The sequence below is a fragment of the Miscanthus floridulus genome, chromosome 1, assembly GCF_019320115.1.
Source record: "Miscanthus floridulus cultivar M001 chromosome 1, ASM1932011v1, whole genome shotgun sequence".
NCBI lineage: Eukaryota > Viridiplantae > Streptophyta > Magnoliopsida > Poales > Poaceae > Miscanthus > Miscanthus floridulus.
The window spans coordinates 150,953,913-150,972,608 of NC_089580.1; the positions used below are offsets into that span (position 1 = coordinate 150,953,913).

At 50.6% G+C, this 18,696-nt stretch overlaps 3 protein-coding genes and 1 pseudogene across 3 annotated transcripts; 2 read left to right on the forward strand and 2 right to left on the reverse strand.

The window, feature by feature from the left end:
- Positions 1–1,751: 1,751 nt before the first annotated feature.
- On the reverse strand, positions 1,752–2,339 carry LOC136465368 (uncharacterized). The gene has a single exon (XM_066464127.1). The coding sequence runs from the start codon at positions 2,337–2,339 to the stop codon at positions 1,752–1,754; it is 588 nt and encodes a 195-aa protein (XP_066320224.1).
- Positions 2,340–4,536: 2,197 nt separating this feature from the next.
- Positions 4,537–8,225, reverse strand: LOC136465382 (uncharacterized). The gene is made up of 2 exons (XM_066464137.1): positions 5,541–8,225; positions 4,537–4,875 (listed from the first exon to the last, which is right to left on the reverse strand). Exons 1-2 carry the CDS (start codon positions 8,223–8,225, stop codon positions 4,537–4,539), a joined length of 3,024 nt encoding a protein of 1,007 aa, XP_066320234.1.
- Positions 8,226–10,399: 2,174 nt separating this feature from the next.
- Positions 10,400–11,996, forward strand: LOC136543895 (copper transporter 5.1-like). Its single transcript, XM_066536223.1, has one exon. It carries the CDS (start codon positions 10,994–10,996, stop codon positions 11,462–11,464), a length of 471 nt encoding a protein of 156 aa, XP_066392320.1. The 5' UTR covers positions 10,400–10,993; the 3' UTR covers positions 11,465–11,996.
- A 443-nt stretch (positions 11,997–12,439) lies between these two features.
- LOC136543904 (serine carboxypeptidase 1-like) lies at positions 12,440–18,680 on the forward strand (annotated as a pseudogene).
- The last annotated feature ends 16 nt before the right edge of the window (positions 18,681–18,696 follow it).

An 18,696-nucleotide genomic window follows, 5' to 3' on the forward strand; every position in this document is an offset into this window, starting at 1 on the left:
GCCACCGTTTGCACCGATGATGTCCGGCGACTTGCATCGAAGGCGTGGTGACGGTGATTTGGAGCGCGGCGTGGCGTTCCTTGTCTCCGAGCGCGTGCGCCTGTGCTTCCTCCGGTGTGTCGTCCGTTCCCGGCTGCGCCCCCTGGCTCTGCGCTGAGCCTCCCCCGGGCGGTGGGGTTCCGCGGGCTTGGCAAGCAGCAGCTGAGCCCCAGTGCTTGCATCGTGACCAGCAGTGTCGCTTGGGGCAGAGAGGCGAGCAGTGTCGCGGGTGCCATGGCCAGCAGTGTCGCTTGGAGCCAGGTGGCGAGCAGCGACGTCGGTGTCGTGAAGAGGACGACGACGACCCCCGTGTTCGGGGCTCCGGTGCCGACGGCTGCCGTGTCTCGATGCCGACCGCTCCCGCTCGCGATCCTTGGGCGCCCGCGACAGGCTGCGGGTGAGTCGCAAGTACCAGTTGTCGCCCTGGCGCTCTCGACGTCTGCGACGGTCGTCGTCGTCGTCGCGACGGCTGCCGTGGATGTCAGCTGGCGGAGGGTCGTGCCGGTCGCGCGGTACCCTTTCTCCGTCGACGACCCCGTAGTCCCACGTGTAAACGCGGGGAGCGGCAGCCCGCCCATCTCTGGCCGGAGGGTCCTCCACCAGATCAAGGTGCACCAGCACCCTGAAGGTGAGCCCCCGGCGTCCACGTGCGGACTGCGAGGTGTGGAGCTCTGCCTTCCTGCAGGATAATGTTAGCCAGGTTACCTTCGGAATGTCGGACGGGTTGTGTGTCCAGGCCCAGACACAGAGCGCCCTTGTGTCGGCGCGGTCCAGTGACGCCTTCTCGATGTAGTCGATGTCGCAGGCCCTGGCGACAGCCCTCTTGGCGATGCTCTCATTCCAGGCGTGGAGGGGGATGCCCTCCAGGCACAGCCGAACACGGTACTTGAGCTCGCAGATGTCGCCGTGTGTGACCAGCTGCCACGGCCTTGTGTGGTGCCGGTGCTTGAAATCGACGAAGAAGTCTTCTGGGGCGTGCCTGACCACGGTGACGTCGTCGGGGCGAACAGGGAACTGGTTGCAGATGGCCCTCCTGATGACCTCCGGCTCCACTCGCGGCCGGTTCCCCCCCAGCCAGGCCACCATGCCATGCATGGAGAGGCGGTCGAGCTCCTGGTCCATGCTGTCGACGGAGAATGCCACGGCGCAGGTGTCCAGCAGACGTGCAGCGGGGTCCCCGGGCCTGGCCATCGCAGCCGCAACCAGAGGAGGGAAGTTGGTGGTGTCGAGTGGTGGAGGAGCGGAGTTTGGCGTGGGAGCTTGCTTCCAGGAGGACGAAAGCTGCTTCCTGGAGGACGAAGGACCGCCCCTGCACAGATAGCTTTTATGACCCCAGCGGCCACAAGCGAAACACCGAACCGGGTCTCTACATTCCGCCGCAGCATGCCCAGGGGAGAGACAGCGGAAGCATTTACCGCGCATGCGCCGCTGCAGATCGACGCGGTGCCGGTGGTGTGGCGATTTGACCTGGGTGGTTGAGGGAGTTGAATGCACCGTGCTTGCGAAATCTGGGAGACGCCACCAGCGTCTCGGGCGTACCAAAGACCAGCCATCTTCCACATCTGACGCCATACGTGCGCGTGAATGCGCCACCCCGGCGGCAACAGGATGGTGCACTCCCCCCCGGGGTGGAAAACCTCCATCAAAGCCGGATGCCGCGGGCCGGGGGTGTGGCTTTGAATGCCCGGAGGCTAGGGCGCCGGCGGTACCCCTCACAGCTGCGGATCTGAGGCAGGATTTGGGTGGCGTGATGGCGTTGGAGAAGTCGCCACGCACTGGGGAGATGCAGAGGGGGAGGTGAACCCAACGCGCTTGCCCGACGCGCCCCGCGCCCAGTCCAATCCCCCGGCGGCAGAGGCAGGAGCAGCAATGAAAGCATCGAGGGCGTCAGGAGAAACCGCTGGCGCGCGGAGACCCAGAGCGGCCAAACTGGGGGCAGAGCTGCGGGCGGCGAGCTTGATCTGCGGCGGGGGAGCAGCGCGCGCCACGCGTGCGGGCTGGGGGGGACGGGTGCGGGGCGGGGAGCCCGAAGGCGCAGCAACGGGCGCGCGGAGCTCCACGCCGGCCGCGTTGGGTGGTGGGCGGCGGGGAGGCGATTCATGGGGAGGCCAGATCTGGGGCTGGGGAACGCCGCACGCCGTGCGAGAGGGATGGGGAGGACGTGCGCGGGATGGGGAGTCCGCGACCACCCGCGGGGACCGAGGGCCGTGGCCGGCGGCGGCGGATCTGGGTCGGGGAGCGGCGTACGGGGGTGGGGGAGGGGGTGGGGGCGGGGGCGGAGGAGCGGGGGAGCGTGACATCTTTCTAGCACCCTCCATAATATCATTGATACTATCTCAAAAGACCTCATGTCTCAAATCTAAATCTACCTAATTACTGTGGAATTCATTAGTGCATCAAAGGGACTAACAAGCTTATCCAACTCAGCTCTATCATTTGTAAATCAACTGAAACAAAAAAAAAACAATTATAATAGGAGTGTGAGACTAGGGTATTGCACCTAAGCTTACATTTCACAGTTTCATGTATTATAGGAAACACAGTGCATTAGCATCACAAAGAAGCAGAAACGGAGGAAATAACATCAAACACTAAAGCTTACCACCAAAAGCATCACCAACATCAATTTTAATGAGATATGTTACTGCATATGATTTAACATATACGCTGTGATGACACAGTAAATTATCAAAGAGAAAATACTATTCATGGTGTGACAGTGTTAACTTCCATACTGACACAGTTGCTGTACAATAACCTGATGGAGAGAATGATGCTGTAGACTAATAGCTAGCAATAGCAAGGTAGATGTAATCTCAAGAGACGTATGGTATGAATAAGTACCTGTTATTGTTTCTATAAAAACGTTACTAGTATTTTTCAATAGCATGGTGCAAAGCAGTGACATAATGGTCTTCTTTCTTTGTCCAGAAATAATAAGAAAATAGGATCTATGGAGGGCTCTCCCTCCCTCTGTCACGGCTTCGCAGGGAATAGGAGTGAGTGGTGGCTGGCCGTGGAATGAACCCTCGGCGAGGAACTGGCGGCGCCGTGACCGGCACCTGTTCCCTGGATGACAAGAGGATGACGATGAACAGTACTCTCGGCTGGGCACCCAAGGGAGACGGTGAGTCTCAATCCCAGGTTAATCCCTTCATTCATCGAATCGTTTGCCATATAGGCTGATACAAGCATGCCACTAATTTAGGGATAACAACTAAACATGCATAACCAACTAACATGCAGCTAACAAACTCCCCACAAATTATTCCTGTGATCTAACAAACTAACTGACTCAATTAACCACTTGCGACTCAGCCATCAACCGGGCCGGCTCCACCACCTGGTGCCGGCGACTTAGCCACTGCTGAGACGCCTCTTGCGTTCATAGGTCCGTCCGACCATAACATCTCTCCCCTCCTTCTGAAACAGCTCGTCCTCGAGCTAGAATGAAGGGTGGGCCGCCTGAAACTCATCCACCAGCTCCCATGTAGAGTCAGACACAGGCAAGTCCACCCACTGGACTAGCACGTGCCACGCACCGCGGCGAAGGCTGGCGCGCAGCACGCGTGCTGGCTGCAGAAGAGGACGACCATGGCGAAGCGGTGGCAGTGCCGGGACTATTGATGGGGGCGGACCACGGAGTGGCTTGAGCACACCAACGTGAAATACATCATGAATGCGAGCACCGTCCGGCAGCTGTAGACGATACGCCACCGTTCCAATGCGCTCGAGCACCTTGAAAGGGCCTGCATACTTGGGGCCAAGCTTGCCACGGCGACCTGGAACTAGGGACTGGGTAGGGCGGTGGAGAAGACGAAGCCACACCCAGTCCCCAACCGAGAACTCCAGCGCGCGGTGTTTGTTGTCGTAGTGGCGGCGCGCGTACTCCTGTGCCTGAAGAAGCCGAGCACGCACCTCAGCTAAGAACTCGTCCCGGTTGGCGAGCAAGGCATCCATGACGTCAGTTTGCGCCTGGCCAGGCGCATAGGGCAGGAGCTTCGGTGGCGGACGGCCGTAGACCACCGTGAACGGCGACGTCCGGAGCGCGGTGTGGTAGGCGGTGTTGTAGCAAAACTCCACCCACGGTAGCCAGTCGAGCCAGTCGCGTGGCCGATCGCCCGTGAGGCAGCGGAGGTACATTGCGATGGTCTTGTTCACCGCCTCGGACTGACCGTCCGTCTGCGGGTGGAAAGCCGTGCTCATGCGGAGTTGTACCCCAGCCTATCGAAACAGATCGCGCCAGACGTTGCCGGTGAAGACGGGATCATGGTCGCTGACGATGGAGTCAGGGAAACCGTGCAGCCGCACTATGTTGTGGAAGAACACGCGCGCGACGGAGGATGTCGTGTACGGGTGGCCCAGCGGAATGAAGTGGGCGTACTTCGAGAATCTGTCGACGACAGTGAGGATGACGCTCTTGCCATGGACCCTCGGAAGCGCCTCGACGAAGTCCATGGCAATGTCCGCCCATACCCGGGACAGAACCGGCAGGGGCTATAGCAGTCCCGCAGGGTGCAGCGCCTCCGTCTTGTTACGCTGGCATGTCGTGCAGGCGAGGACGAAGTCCCGGACCATATGGCGGTCATGCTCGACGAAGAACTCGGTGCGGAGGCGTTGGAGCGTCTTCTGTATGCCCTCATGTGCCGCTGTATGAGCCAGCTGGAGGACGTCGTCGAGGACGGCAGCCGAGGTGGACACAAACACGTGACCTTTGAAGAGGATGAGGCCATCCTGCACCCGCCACTCGGCACCGTGTGCGCCAGCCGCGACGGCGTCCCGGCGGGAACGTAGCTCGTTCGACGAGCTGATCTCCCGGCGTAGGTCCTCGGACAGCTAGAACGTGGGTACCGAGATGGAGGCCAACGCCGGAGCCACGGCCGGAAGTGCGGACAGCAGAGGGTCATCACCGTCCCAGCGTGAAAGAGCATCAGCCACGGTGTTGAGGCTGCCAGACCTATACTCCACCCTAAAATCATACCCAAAGAGTTTGCTAATCCAATGGTGTTGGGGTATTGTAGACAAGCGCTGATCGAGCATGAACTTCAGCGCGTAGTGGTCCGTGCGAACGACGAAGGCATGACCCCAAAGGTACGGCCTCCAGTGTCGGACAGCCTGCACTAGGCCGATGAGCTCCCGCTCGTACGCCACGACCTTGAGATGGCGCGCAGCGAACGGTCTGCTGAAGAACGCTACTGGCCCATCGCCTTGATGTAGAACTGCACCGAAGCTCGAGCCCGACGCGTCGCAGTCGACGGTGAACCCCTTGGTGAAATCCGGTAGGTGCAGCACAGGGCCGTAGAGAGCGCCTTTTTCAGGCCGTCAAACGCCGCTGTTGCGGCCTTCGTCCACCGGAAACCATCCTTCCACAGGAGTTGGGTCAGTGGCGCTGCGATGGTGCCGTACTCCTTGATGAAGCGCCGGTAATATCCGGCTAAGCCGAGAAAGCCCTGCAGACCCCTGGCCGAGCACAGTCGTGGCCAGGATTGGACAGCGCCTACCTTGGTCTCGTCCATGGCGACGCCCTCCTGCGAAATCACATGGCCCAAGTAATGGACCGAAGACGAGGCGAAGGCGCACTTGGAGCATTTGATGTGCAGCCGGTGCGTGCGAAGAGTGTCGAGGACGGCGCGCAGGTGCTGTAGGTGCTCGGTCCACGTGGCGCTGTAGATGAGGATGTCGTCGAAGAACACCAAAACGCAGCGGCGAAGGAACGCCCGGAGGGTGAAGTTCATGAGAGCTTGGAACGTGGACGGCGCGTTGGACAGGCCGAAGGGCATGACCAGGAACTCAAAGTGGCCATGGTGAGTGCGGAACGCCGTCTTGGCGACGTCCTCGGGGTGAACCCGCACTTGGTGATACCCTAAGCGAAGATCGAGCTTTGTGAAAAATTTGGCACCATGGAGCTCATCCAATAGCTCCTCAACAACCGGAATCGGAAACTTGTCTTTGACTGTTGCGGCGTTCAGAGCGCGGTAGTCGACACAAAACCGCCACGAGCCGTCCTGTTTCTTGACAAGCAGCACCGGTGCCGAGAACGGTGATGTGCTGGGCCGTATGATACCTTGCTGGAGCATCTCTTCACATTGCTTCTCCAGCTCATCTTTCTGGAGTTGGGGGTACCGGTAAGGGCGCACCGCGATGGGTTCCGTAGCCGGCTTTAGATGGATCCGGTGGTCGCACGGGCGGGCTGGTGGCAGTCCCGCCAGCATGGCGAAGACATCGGCGTAGGAGTCCAGCAGGCGCTCAAGCAGGGCCTGTTCCGTGACCTTGGCTGTGAAGATGTGACGAGCTTGGAGGCGGCCAGTTGGAGGAATATCGGTGCGCGTGGACCCGATCCCCTTCCAAAGCACCCGGCGACCATTGTGATTGAACGCCATGCAAAGGTCATCGAAGTCCCACAGGATGGGCCTGAGGGTGCGCAGCCAGGTGGTACCGAGGATCATGTCATAGCAGTCGAGGCCAATGGAGTAGCAGTCGATATTGAAGAACTCGTCGCCGATCTGGATTGCGACATCCCACGCGAGACCACTACAGGGCACGCGGTCGCCGTTGGCCACCGTGACGTGAGCGCCCCTGCTGTCGTGGAACCGAAGGCCGGCACGGCGGCCGGTTGGCAAGTTGATGAAATTATGCATCGAGCCAGAGTCGATCAAAGCCGTGAACTCCTGGTCACCCATGCGGACACGGATCTGCATGGTGTCCTCCGTGCGGATGCCCGTGATGGCCGAGAGGGAGATCAGGGGCGCATCAGGGTCGAACCCATGCGGTGCCTCACCTGCAGCGGCTGCCCCCGCTGGTGTGACGTCGTCGTCATCTGGTTCCTCAACGATGTAATCCTCTACCTCGAGGTAGAAGAGCCACGTGCACTTGTGGCCGCGGACATAGGCCTCGTCACAGTTGTAACAAAGGCCTTGCTTGCGACGCGCTGCCATCTCGTCCGAGGACAGCCGCTTGAAGGAGCGCGGGGGCGCCGTCGTTGAAGACGCAGCCGAGGGCGGTGCGCCCTGGAGGGAGGCTGGCGCTGGCAGGGCAGCCTGGAGCCCAGGGACGCGTCGTGGCGGCCGTGGGGGCAGTGTCGGAAGAGCGAGGAGGTTGGTCGCATTCCAGCGTTCGTAGGCATGCGCCAGCCGCACGGCCCGCTGGAGGTCCTGTGGCTCGTGAAGCTCGACGTCGACGTGGAGGGCCTCAGGCAGTCCCTCGGTAAAGAGTTGGGCCTGCTGTAGTGGAGCGAGGCAACCCGCGTGTGCGAGCCGCGCCTGGAACAGCTCCAGGTAAGCCTCGACGGTGGAGGGGAACGGCAATCGGGCCAAGTCCGCCAAGTGATTCGTGCTGATCGGTGGTCCAAATCGCTGGTGACAGAGACGCTTGAACTCATCCCAGGCAGGCTCACCAGCGTCGCGCTCCAGGGTGATGTACCACTGTTGAGCCGTGCCGCTCAAGTGGTAGGAAGCGAGCCAGACACGATCTGCGTCCGGGGTCTGCTGGGTGTGGAAGAATTGCTCGCACTTGTTGAGCCACCCGAGCGGGTCTACCTTGCCGTCAAAGGTGGGAAAGGAGAGTTTGTGGTAGCGTGGCACGGCATGGCCCTGAGGTCCTTGTGGAACATGAAGGTGCGGCGGCGCACAATGCATGGTGGCAGTCGGCAAGGTTGTGGTTTGGGGTGTGTAACAGCCACCGTGGAGGATGGTGGACATAGATGGCACTGGGGATGGCGACGGGGGAAATGATATCTGGGTGATGGGAACCCCCACCGATGGCTGTGGATGCAGGGAGCCGGTCGCCGGTAGGTGGGTAGGCTGGGCCGGTGGTGCAGATGCCGTGGATGATACCGGGGGCACCTCCAAAGGGATTGGCGCAGAGGCCGGCAGCGAAGGGATGCCGCCGTAGCCGGGCAGCCCGTACTGGACCGGCGATGATACTGGCGGCGAGCGGTGCTCGAGTGCCGCCATGCGCAGCGACAGGTCGCCCAGCTGGTGCTGGATCTGGTAGATGGCCACCGTGAGGGTATTGAACGCCTCGGCGGGGGACGTTGGCGGCGTGTACAACTGCTGAGCCGCCGAAGTGGTCATGATGGCATCGGTGGCAGCAGGTGTGACTGGGTTGACGATGATGGCGGAAGCAGATGGGTTTATGGGGGCGGCGGGGTCGGCGGTGGTGGGCGCAGCGGGGGCCGAAGACGCCATGGTCTCTGATACCAGGTTGTCACGGCTTCGCAGGGAATAGGAGTGAGTGGTGGCTGGCCGTGGAATGAACCCTCGGCGAGGAACTGGCGGCGCTGTGACCGACGCCTGTTCCCTGGATGACAAGAGGATGACGATGAACAATACTCTCGGCTGGGCACCCAAGGGAGACGGTGAGTCTCAATCCCAGGTTAATCCCTTCATTCATCGAATGGTTTGCCATATAGGCTGATACAAGCATGCCACTAATTTAGGGATAACAACTAAACATGCATAACCAACTAACATGCAGCTAACAAACTCCCCACAAATTATTTCTGTGATCTAACAAACTAACTGACTCAATTAACCACTTGCGACTCAGCCATCAACCGGGCCGGCTCCACCACCTGGTGCCGGCGACTTAGCCACTGCTGAGACGCCTCTTGCGTTCATAGGTCCGGCCGACCATAACACCCTCTGTATGGACGAAATGATTTATTGAGGTTAGCGATAAAGATTGTAAAAAAAGATAGCTTTCATAAGCCCATATATAGAAGTGACACAATGGTCCTGTTTGCCCTAGCTCGATAAGATAAGTACGCAAGTGCTGAAATAAAGATTTTGAAAGTCACACCAATGGTCAATGCAGCATGGAATTGGTCATGAAGAGTGTGGCATAAAAAAAGTTAGGGAGTTATTTGACTAGAACTTAAGTGCAATTTACTTTAGTCCAAATCTGTAGACATACAGCCACTGAGGTCAACAAGATGTTCTACACACAATCTTTATCTTTAGCTTCTTATTGAGTAAAAGCATGAATGACTCGAGCAGTAATTGACAAAAAAAGCTGGACTGAAACCATTACATTGCTGCCTTAGTGATCAACCACGCATCTACCCCCGATCTCCTGTCTAAATATCCCATACCTAAAAACTAGCATTTTAGGAGATAGAGGTGTTGCAACAGATCTCCTATCTCATCTCCCACCTATAGTTTTTAAGACATCTCCTAAAAACAGCCCTTTCTCGCCTAAAGAAAGAAGAGAACCCCCTCTCCCCTATTCTTAAAGAAATATCGGAGACAAATTTAAGGTAATTTGCTGCAGCAGTGCTCGCCTATATGCTGAAATGGTTTAGAGTACTCTCCTACAAAAATTTACTACATAATGTAAGAGATCTGATGGAGTTACTCTAAAGAGGATTATCTTCAATGTATAACATATCCCAACTTCAAAGGGTAAAACCTATCCATGACCCCATCATCAGGAATACAAATAATTTTAGAATCATTTAACAAATTCGGAGGCTGTAATAACAATACATTCCAATTCCAATACCTTGATTCCCTCGAATTATTTTCATGCCACACATACCACTCAACAATCAAGTAAAAAATGTATTCAAGAACAAATACCTGTACTTTTGAATAGCATGTTCCTATCATCATTTAACTTTTATACAATTGTGAAGATGCCTAAAGTTACCAGTCTACCATTAACATCGCCAGATGCATAATCAATTATTTATTTTGGCATCCTAGCTTTTGATGAGGCGACAATATTATATTCTTTTATTTAGATAGATCAAACATCCTAGCAGATTTGAGGACCACAGTGACATGAGCAAATCTTTCGTCTACTTTATCCCCTGCTCCCATGGCAAGACAACATCGAAGGGCCAGTTTAGTTCCCCGTTTTAGCTAAAACTTTTGCTGTTTTATCTTATCTTTTAGCAAAATAGATCTAAACACTATAGGCAAAAACAACAAAACTTGGGCTGCAAAACTTTTAGCATTTGGGACCTGAGAGGCCCAAAACTGGGTAAAAAACGTCTTGGAAGCGCGTGCTGTGTCTGCATGGCTAAAGTTTAAAGTTTTGCCATGCATCTAAACACCAAATGCAATGGCAAAAGTTTTACAGTAAAAAATTAGGGGCAAAAGTTTTACCATTCTAAAAGCATCTAAACACCCCATATAAAATAAGACAATACCTCCATATAAAGCAGCAAATCTAACAAACAAAAAGAACAATTAACATATCCAGGGTGAGCATTACCTTTGTTATCAACTCGAAAATGCCAGGATCCTCTTAATAATAATAATAATGACCCAAAGGATGCGTCTGAGGGGTCTCTAGAAGAATGCCAGAAATGAACTTGATCAGCGAGCAGAGCCCGCCCAGGAAGTTGTGGTCAATGACGTAGGGCTCCGTCGAGCTCGGCGGCCACGTGATGGCGCCGATCGTGATGTCGGCGACGCAGGCCGCCTCAAGCCCCGCGAGGTGGTCGTCGAGGACGAGGTGCGGATGCGGCTCCCCGGGCCGCGCCCCGGTGGGGAGGAGTCACGTGCCGTGGAACCGCGGGAAGAAGGTGTCCCGGATGCGGGCCGGGACGGCGGCGTGGCCGCGTGGGCGGAGAATGCCTTGCTTAGTCGTGTCTCGTGTCTCGTGTCTCTACTTGTTACCGGACACGGCAGCTACCCTCATCTACCGCCGCCCACTCGCCGGAAAACCGACCCGATTCCAGATTTCCAGTGGCTCGGATGTAATTAAATGGACCCAAAAGGCGTGCCTCATGCCGCTCCCACCGTATCCCTCCCTCTATTAAAATCTCACCGGTCTCTGTCCTCGCCGGCAATCCTCCACCCACCGTAAATCTCACCGGTCTCTCTCCTCGCCGGCAATCCTCCTCCTCCCTCCCATCGCCGCTCCTCCCCAATCCTCCTCCTTCCTCCCATCGCCGCTCCCTCCCAAGTCCCAATCGTTTCCTTCTCCGCCCTCGCCGCCGGCCAACATGATGCACATGACCTTCTACTGGGGCAAGTCGGCCACGATCCTATTCGACGGCTGGCGCACCTCCACGTGGGCCGGCTACCTTCTCTCCCTCGTGGCCCTGCTCCTCGCCGCCGCTTTCTACCAGTACCTCGAGGCCCTGCGGATCCGCATGAAGCTCGTCGCGGGAGGAGGAGGAGGCGGCGCTAAGGCTAAGGCAGCCTCCTCCATCCCGCCACCCGCCAGCTCCGACCCGCGGACGCCGCTCCTCGCGCCCGCCTTCGCGGCCGGGCGCTGGCCGGCGCGTGTGGCCGTGGCCGCGATGTTCGGGGTCAACTCCGGCCTCGGCTACTTGCTCATGCTCGCCGTCATGTCGTTCAACGGCGGCGTGTTCATCGCCGTCGTCGTGGGCCTCGCGCTCGGGTACCTCGCGTTCCGCAGCAGCGACGGCGAGGATCTCGTCGTCGTCGACAACCCCTGCGCCTGCGCCTGAGGGTATGGTATGGGGTCGCCGGATTGCCTTGTCCCCAGGTTTGCCTTCCTTGTCGCTGTTGTTGTATAACACAGGTATCATTTCGTAATAAAAATCATGTACAGATCCAATTGTGCGTTTGGAGGATTTGCAGAAGTGTTGTTTAGGGGACATTGTAGGGTAAAGAATAAAAAATATTGTATTATTATTGTCTTATTCCTATCGATGAATGTCATGAATCGATCGTCGGAGATGGATCTTAAGCAAGCAGTTAACTTGATTGACTTAATTTGAGATCAAATTTGACAGCATCTAGAATGGACATATTTATTCTGTTTGCTTTGCTACTAATCCAAGAAACGGAAAGATCAACTGCATGAAGCATAGCCACACCTGTTGGAAGAATTTGAAGCTAGCTAGCTCAGATCCGATCACTGGAAAGAGAAGAAGGCTTGTCCTCTATGAATTGTACTCCGTAGCTATTTGTCCCTACAACTGTGAATACAAAGTACAGGGTAATGGATGGATGGGGAAACCATTGTTACTGTTCGTTGTAAAAGTGTACTATCCGGTTCTTAAAAAGAGCAGATTGATATGAACCAGACTTGTTTAGAAACCGCAGTAAAAATTTCAGGTTATATCATCATGCTCGTTCGTTCATGGTTTGTTATATCATCATGCTCGTTCGTTCATGGTTTGTTATCTTTCAGCAGGGTGGTGACTCCCTTCGCTACTGCCCTATGTCGTGTGGTATATGAACTCCTTTTGCCGGATAACATACCTAATCAGATTTAGTTGGTGTTTGGTTGCCTCTTCTAAATTTTAGTCGTTGTCTCATCGAATGTTTGGACACATGCATGGAGTATTAAATATAGATTAATTACGAAACTAATTGCATAGTTTGTGACTAATTTGCGAGACAAATTTTTTAAGCCTAATTAGTCCATGATTTGACAATGTGGTGCTACAGTAACATACGTTAATAACGGATTAATTAGGCTTAAAAAATCGTCTCGTGGAGTGCTAACGGATTATATAATTTATTTTTTTATTAGTATCCGAACACCCCATGCAATATCCTCCCAACATACCTCCTAAATTTTAGTCACTAGATCCAAACACCACCTTAGTTGTCCACCATATTAGTCCGATTTAAAGCTTCAGTTGCCAAATGAGCTCAAACAGAGGGCATGTCATTTAAAAACAAACAAACAGAGGGCATGCCATTTGACATGGATTTGTTTTTTCTGATATATAATTAGTAAGATTGTCTGCTCAAATAGTAGGTAACTAGTTGTAAATATTCTTTTATACATAATTTTGTTTATTTGTTTTATTGTAATTGTTCTCTCTTCATTTTTAATAACAGTGGATACCTAGTTTTCTAACTACTCTCTCTTTCCTAAAATTCAAGATAACTTAGAAATCATAGAACAGATTACGAGTTAAAAAAAACTACACATAATAACTATGAAGAGATTTTTGTACTTATCGTATTTGAGCTTGGTGATAGATATTAATAGCAGGTACACGGTGCTCCGGGGAACTGTTCCGGATGAAATAATAATGGCCTAAAGTATTTTATAATTTAGGTTAAAAATTTGAATGATTCAATTCCTTTATATTTCATGAAGACGACGGAGGTAACTCCATTGCACAAACTCCTCGTTCCCACTTGTGTTTGGATGCAACAGATGTCGAATCTTGGCTGAAACTGTCTGAAAAATACTGTTCTGACTGAATTGTTGTGAGAGAAAAACATTGTTTCGGCTGAAAAAACAAGTCGAACAAACCAAATATGGGGTAAGCCGAACAGGGCCCAAGTTCAGAGTACCAGAGTATTCCCTGATAACTCACGGTGCAACTCACAGGCAAACCGACGTTTTATATGTTATATTTTTATATAATACACCTTAATTTTACCACTGGATGAACCCAACTAATCGAGCAAGGTATTAAATTTTGGAACACAAGATTTAAACAATCAAGACACTACATATTTGTACCTATGTCCATTCAAGAATCATTTATTGCCTCATGGTTGTTATTTAGTCATATCCTTGGCATGATCCAGTATCCCAGTGTATCTATTTCTAATCAAAGAACCCAACGGGACAAATATCATATATGGTCCCCTCTATATAAGAACCTTGTGACCCATCCAGAGTAGGCCAAACAAACAGCATCAGCAATGTCCAATTCTTGTCATAGGCGTTGTTCTCCTTTGGTCTCCAAGATCAGAAGAGATGCATTTGTCATCCAATTGTTCAGCCTTGTGCTCGCGCAAATATCACTTGCTGATGAGGCTTGCCGATTGCAGGAGTTTTCAAGGTCAAGAATGGAGATGTAACATGATCGTCTAGACAATGAAATGCTTACGAGTTGGAGCATGGATCGTCCAATATATGTGGGTCTGCAAGATGGGTTGAAGAAGGCTGATAAGATCGAGCTTCCTGGGCAGCCGGAGAAGGCCGCCTTTGATCAGTATGCCGGCTATGTCATGGTTGATGCAACATCTGGGAAGACCCTCTTTTACTACTTTGCAGAGGCTGCTAAAGATCCATCTACCAAGCCATTGGTCCTGTGGCTCAATGGAGGTAAGGAAGCCTACTAACCAATTGTATGTGGTATGTGGTTTATTTTTACCTTTTCATCATACAAGTGTGCTTCTATGCTCTGCTTGCCTGCTGTTTTATTTGATCTTGTTAGTCTACCAAAAAGGGATGGGAAGATTGCCCTGACCATCCATTTGATACAAGCATGATTTCAAGGTTCAAAATTGAAAGAAAAAAAAACAGTTGGGATTTGCTACAAATCAGTGCCATATAGTAGGGTTTTTTTCTCTCCTGCTAGGCCTAGCAAATACAAAACATCCACAGCCACTTATTGGAAGAATTCATCGTTGATTGCGTTCGTTGCTGCTTGTGAAGGTCACTACTACCAAGAATGCCTAAAGAGGGACAAAGGACAATGGAAGCTGCCAGCGGCCCCGTTCGGCTGGCAGAATTTTGACTGAAACTGGCTGAAAAATACTGTTCCGGCTGAATTGTTGTGAGAGAAAAACACTGTTCCGGCTGAAAAAAGAAGCCGAAGAAGCCGAATATAGGGTAAGCCGAACATGTTTGCTTATACAAACAGGGCACATGTAATTATTCTATTGTTAAGCCAACTAACCTAAGCACGATGCTCGAAGTAGATACTTTGTTGAGCACACCAATCCTTGACGCCACATAACAGGCTTTAATTTTAAGACTCTCCCAACTCCCAACCTGTAAAACCTTAATTGATTTAGTACGTATAACTAATTTGGTACCAAAATATCAACAGCAGCCTGAAATCTTCATTGCCATTCTTGTGTTCAGTAACTTGAAGTTCTGTATTGTTCAATGCATGCTTTTCAATCCCTGCATAAACTCAGGTCATTGTTCAATCATAAGCATCTTCTTTCTTTTTCTGTTTTCTGGTAACTGAATTGCACACTAATATATTGGAACATACTTTTCATCATCTGATATCACTGATAAGGATAATGTGGCATGGCAATCAAATGGAGGGGATAAAAAGGTATTTTAAATAGTTGAAGAATACAGTAGTACGGATGAACTATAACCCTCTCATCTGTAGAAAATGATACAAGAGAAGCTTGATTTAAAGGAAGTTATCAAGGCAGGCTGTGTCCAAATTTGACAGTTCCTAGTACCAAGCCTGATGAACTAGCTCTCAACATCTCAACTACTTTTTTTTTTGAAAATGCAGGAGAGCTGCGTTTCATTGTATTATAGAGATGAAAAAAAGGTGGGGTCCCCAACAGGATCCTCACTCATACGGGGACCAGATATGAGTGAGGCGATTACACAGAGTCCTGGTTTAAACACATAGTGAACAAACACGACTCGACCTTAGCTAAAAGGACTAGTCTGCAAGCGCTAGTCCTAGCCCTTGAAGCTTCTTCGCCCCAGCCATGCACCAGAGGCTGTGCTCATTCTTCAGCTCACTCCAAATCATGCTAATCGAAGGAGAAGCCCCCTCAAAAACACATGCATTCCTATGTTTCCAAATAATCCAGGCCCCTAGAATAATTAAAGAGTTCACTCCTTTCCTGTGCTCCTTGCTAACTCTGCTCATCGTCTTGTGCCACCAGTCAGCAAAACTCAGTTCGTTTTGTCGGGGGACTGAATCTGCTAGGTTCAATGGAGTGAATAATTTGAACCATACTTGTCTTGCCACCAAGATCTCAACTAATCAACTATAGAAAGCTTCCAATTAATCAACCTAATTATGAACTCGAATCAGTAAGTGAGAAAACCATTTACACATTTCAGTATAATAAGGTAGGCTAATCTATGATATTTTAAACATCTTGCTTCTGTTGAAGAATAAATAAGCATACCGAAAAACAGTGAAGTTTTGTCAAAGTTTTCTTTTGATTACATACATTTTCCCTTTCAGCGGCACAGCGGCAATGGTGATATGCTGAGGCGGCACGAGATGGAGACAAGAGGATGGAGTGGGTGGAATAGGGAAGCAGCATGGGGACACAAGGAAGGAGAGGGAGGAGTTAGAAGTAGAGGAAAGGAGGACGGTAAGCAGGAAACATGCAAGATTAGAACAGAGAGAGGAGGTGATATTGTGAGATCTCCAATGGTGGCTCAGAGAGATGGCAGAGGCATCAGGTAGGATGAGGAGAAAAGATGACGCACAACGAATGGGAGTTCAAAGTGGATGAAATCTTTCTAAAGCTAGGGCAACCAAATATCTGTCCATCTAAACTTGATCTGGTCCTGGTGGCACTCTCCCTAGCATCCCTTATCCCTCTGCTTTATGTTTTTATGTAAACGTTAAGATATCCAGGACATATTTCTGTGCTGCTTGCCTAAAGTGGAAGGTTGAGGATTACTCTTCCTAATTGGATAACAGAGTGTTTTATCTGTAATAGATCTGTCACACTAAATGCTAACAATTACTTTATTAGTGTGTATATTTCACACTTGGGCTCCTTGGCTGCTGGTCTTAAGTAATCACAAGTTATCCTTCCCTTAGCATATTTAGCAAATATGTCCCTGAAAAAACATATGGCTGACAATTTTATCGCGAGATATTCTTTACAACTAAAAAAGAGTTACCGTGAAATTTCAGGGCCTGGTTGCTCTTCTCTGGGAGGAGCTATGCATGAAATTGGGCCATTCTTCGTCAACAGAGATAACAAGACACTGTCCAAAAACAAATATGCATGGAAAATGGTATGTTAATTGCAGTTATTTATGACAATTACACTTAGAATACCTCCGTGTTACTGATTATTTCTCGATGGCAGTGGCAAACATGCTCTTCCTTGAGAGCCCTGCTGGTGTTGGCTTCTCATACTCGAACAGAACATCAGATTACAATAACACTGGTGACAGGAGCACTACAGCAGATGCATATACTTTCCTCATCAATTGGCTTGAGAGGTTCCCAGAGTACAAGGGCCACAGCTTCTTTTTAACTGGTGAAAGTTATGGCAGCCACTACATACCACAGCTCGCCAACACTATTCTGTCAAATAACAAAATCATGAACACCACTATGATCAATCTCAAAGGAGTTGCTGTAAGTTTTCGACACAGGATATTGAGTCAGTGTATACCATATTACATTCTAATCCTTTACTTGTGGGAACAGATTGGGAATGCATACCTGGATGATGACACAAACACAAGAGCAACCATCGATTACTACTGGACACATGCTATGATCTCCAAAGAAACTCACACCGCAGTCCAGGAAAATTGCGGCTTTAATGGAACATACACAGGACTCTGTAGAACCGCGATAGAAGCCGCTAACAATGAGAAGGGCCTTATCGATGAATCCAACATCTATCCATCGTTCTGCTGGGATGCTTCTGATCCCCAAAAGCAGCATGCCTCGGTATAAGTGTTCTCTGAGATTTTAAACAAGTTCAACTTCTCCCTAACTCACAGTATAGTGTTGCAGGTAGCCAACAATAACCCCTGTGCCAGTTACTATATGCGATCGTATCTGAACCGCCAAGAGGTGCAGAGAGCACTTCATGCTAACACCACAAGATTGAAACAACCATGGTCGGATTGCAGGTGAAACAACATAGCTGATATTCTTGCAAGTATTTCTTAATAAAATTTAGCCTTAAGTCAGTTAACCAAGTTCTGTATTATTTCTGAGCACCAGTAATATCTTTTCTCCTGAAAATTGGAAAGATGCCCAAGTCTCTATGCTACCATCTATTCAGAAATTAATTTCAAGTGGAGTTAGCACATGGCTGTATAGGTAAGTCCACAAGCATTAAAGTTTAAGCATGGATTTATGCATCATCAAAGAAGAGTTATCTCCCTGTTATTAGTGAATGGCTAGGTTCCATCTTGTTTGTCTTCTTAGCTTCCCTTTTGTTTTGTTTTCCTTCCTTTTCTGGGTTTTTTCTCTGCTCTGTTCCTGTTCCTGTTCTTTATATATATAATTGGAAAGATGTCCAAGTCTCTATGTTACCATCTATTCAGCAATTAATTTCAAGTGGAGTTAGCACATTGCTGTATAGGTAAGTCCACAAGCATTGTGAAGTGCCTGTTTGGATACAGGTCATTTGGATCCAAATCCTTAGGATCAGTTCAAACTTTGATTGAAATCCAAAAAATAAGACTCAAGCAATTCCCTTCATGCAAACACACTCTAAAAGTTTATTTAATCTCTATGTCTGCTTAAACCACACTACTAAGAAATGATCTATTTTACCTTTCAGTGGTGATATCGATGCCATTTGCCCAGTAACTTCAACGCTGTATTCACTAGACATCCTGGGGCTGAAGATAAATTCATCACGGCGGGCATGGTATTCTGATGATGGTGAGGTATGAACAACCTAAACGATATTGTATAACAATTTATTGTCATATAAGATTCTGAAGTTGTTTCTTTATGAGATGGCAGGTTGGATACAAAGCTCTGATATTTGCAACAGTCCGAGGAGCTGGACATATGGTTCCTACCTACCAACCCCAAAGAGCGCTCACCTTGTTCTCGTCATTCCTGAATGGGAAGCTGCCACCTGAGTGATTGCAGAAAAAATAATAGAAACATAGTATACTTGCTTCCATTGAGATTATTACAAAGAACCAACACTGCGTTCTGAATCATCCAATTTCTACAAAAAGTCCAACCTAAACAATTTTGATGAAATACTTGTATCGAAATGGTTTTTGTGGCAGATACAAACTTCTTATAACTTATGATTCTTAGAT

Coding starts and splice junctions, on each gene's coding strand:
- LOC136465368 (XM_066464127.1), bottom strand. CDS start 2,339: ATGTCACGCTCCCCCGCTCCTCCGCCCCCGCCCCCACCCCCTCCCCCA.
- LOC136465382 (XM_066464137.1), bottom strand. CDS start 8,225: ATGGCGTCTTCGGCCCCCGCTGCGCCCACCACCGCCGACCCCGCCGCC. Junction 4,876..5,540: donor TCGCCATGGACGAGACCAAG/GTAGGCGCTGTC, acceptor CCCACGTTCTAG/CTGTCCGAGGACCTACGCCG.
- LOC136543895 (XM_066536223.1), top strand. CDS start 10,994: ATGATGCACATGACCTTCTACTGGGGCAAGTCGGCCACGATCCTATTC.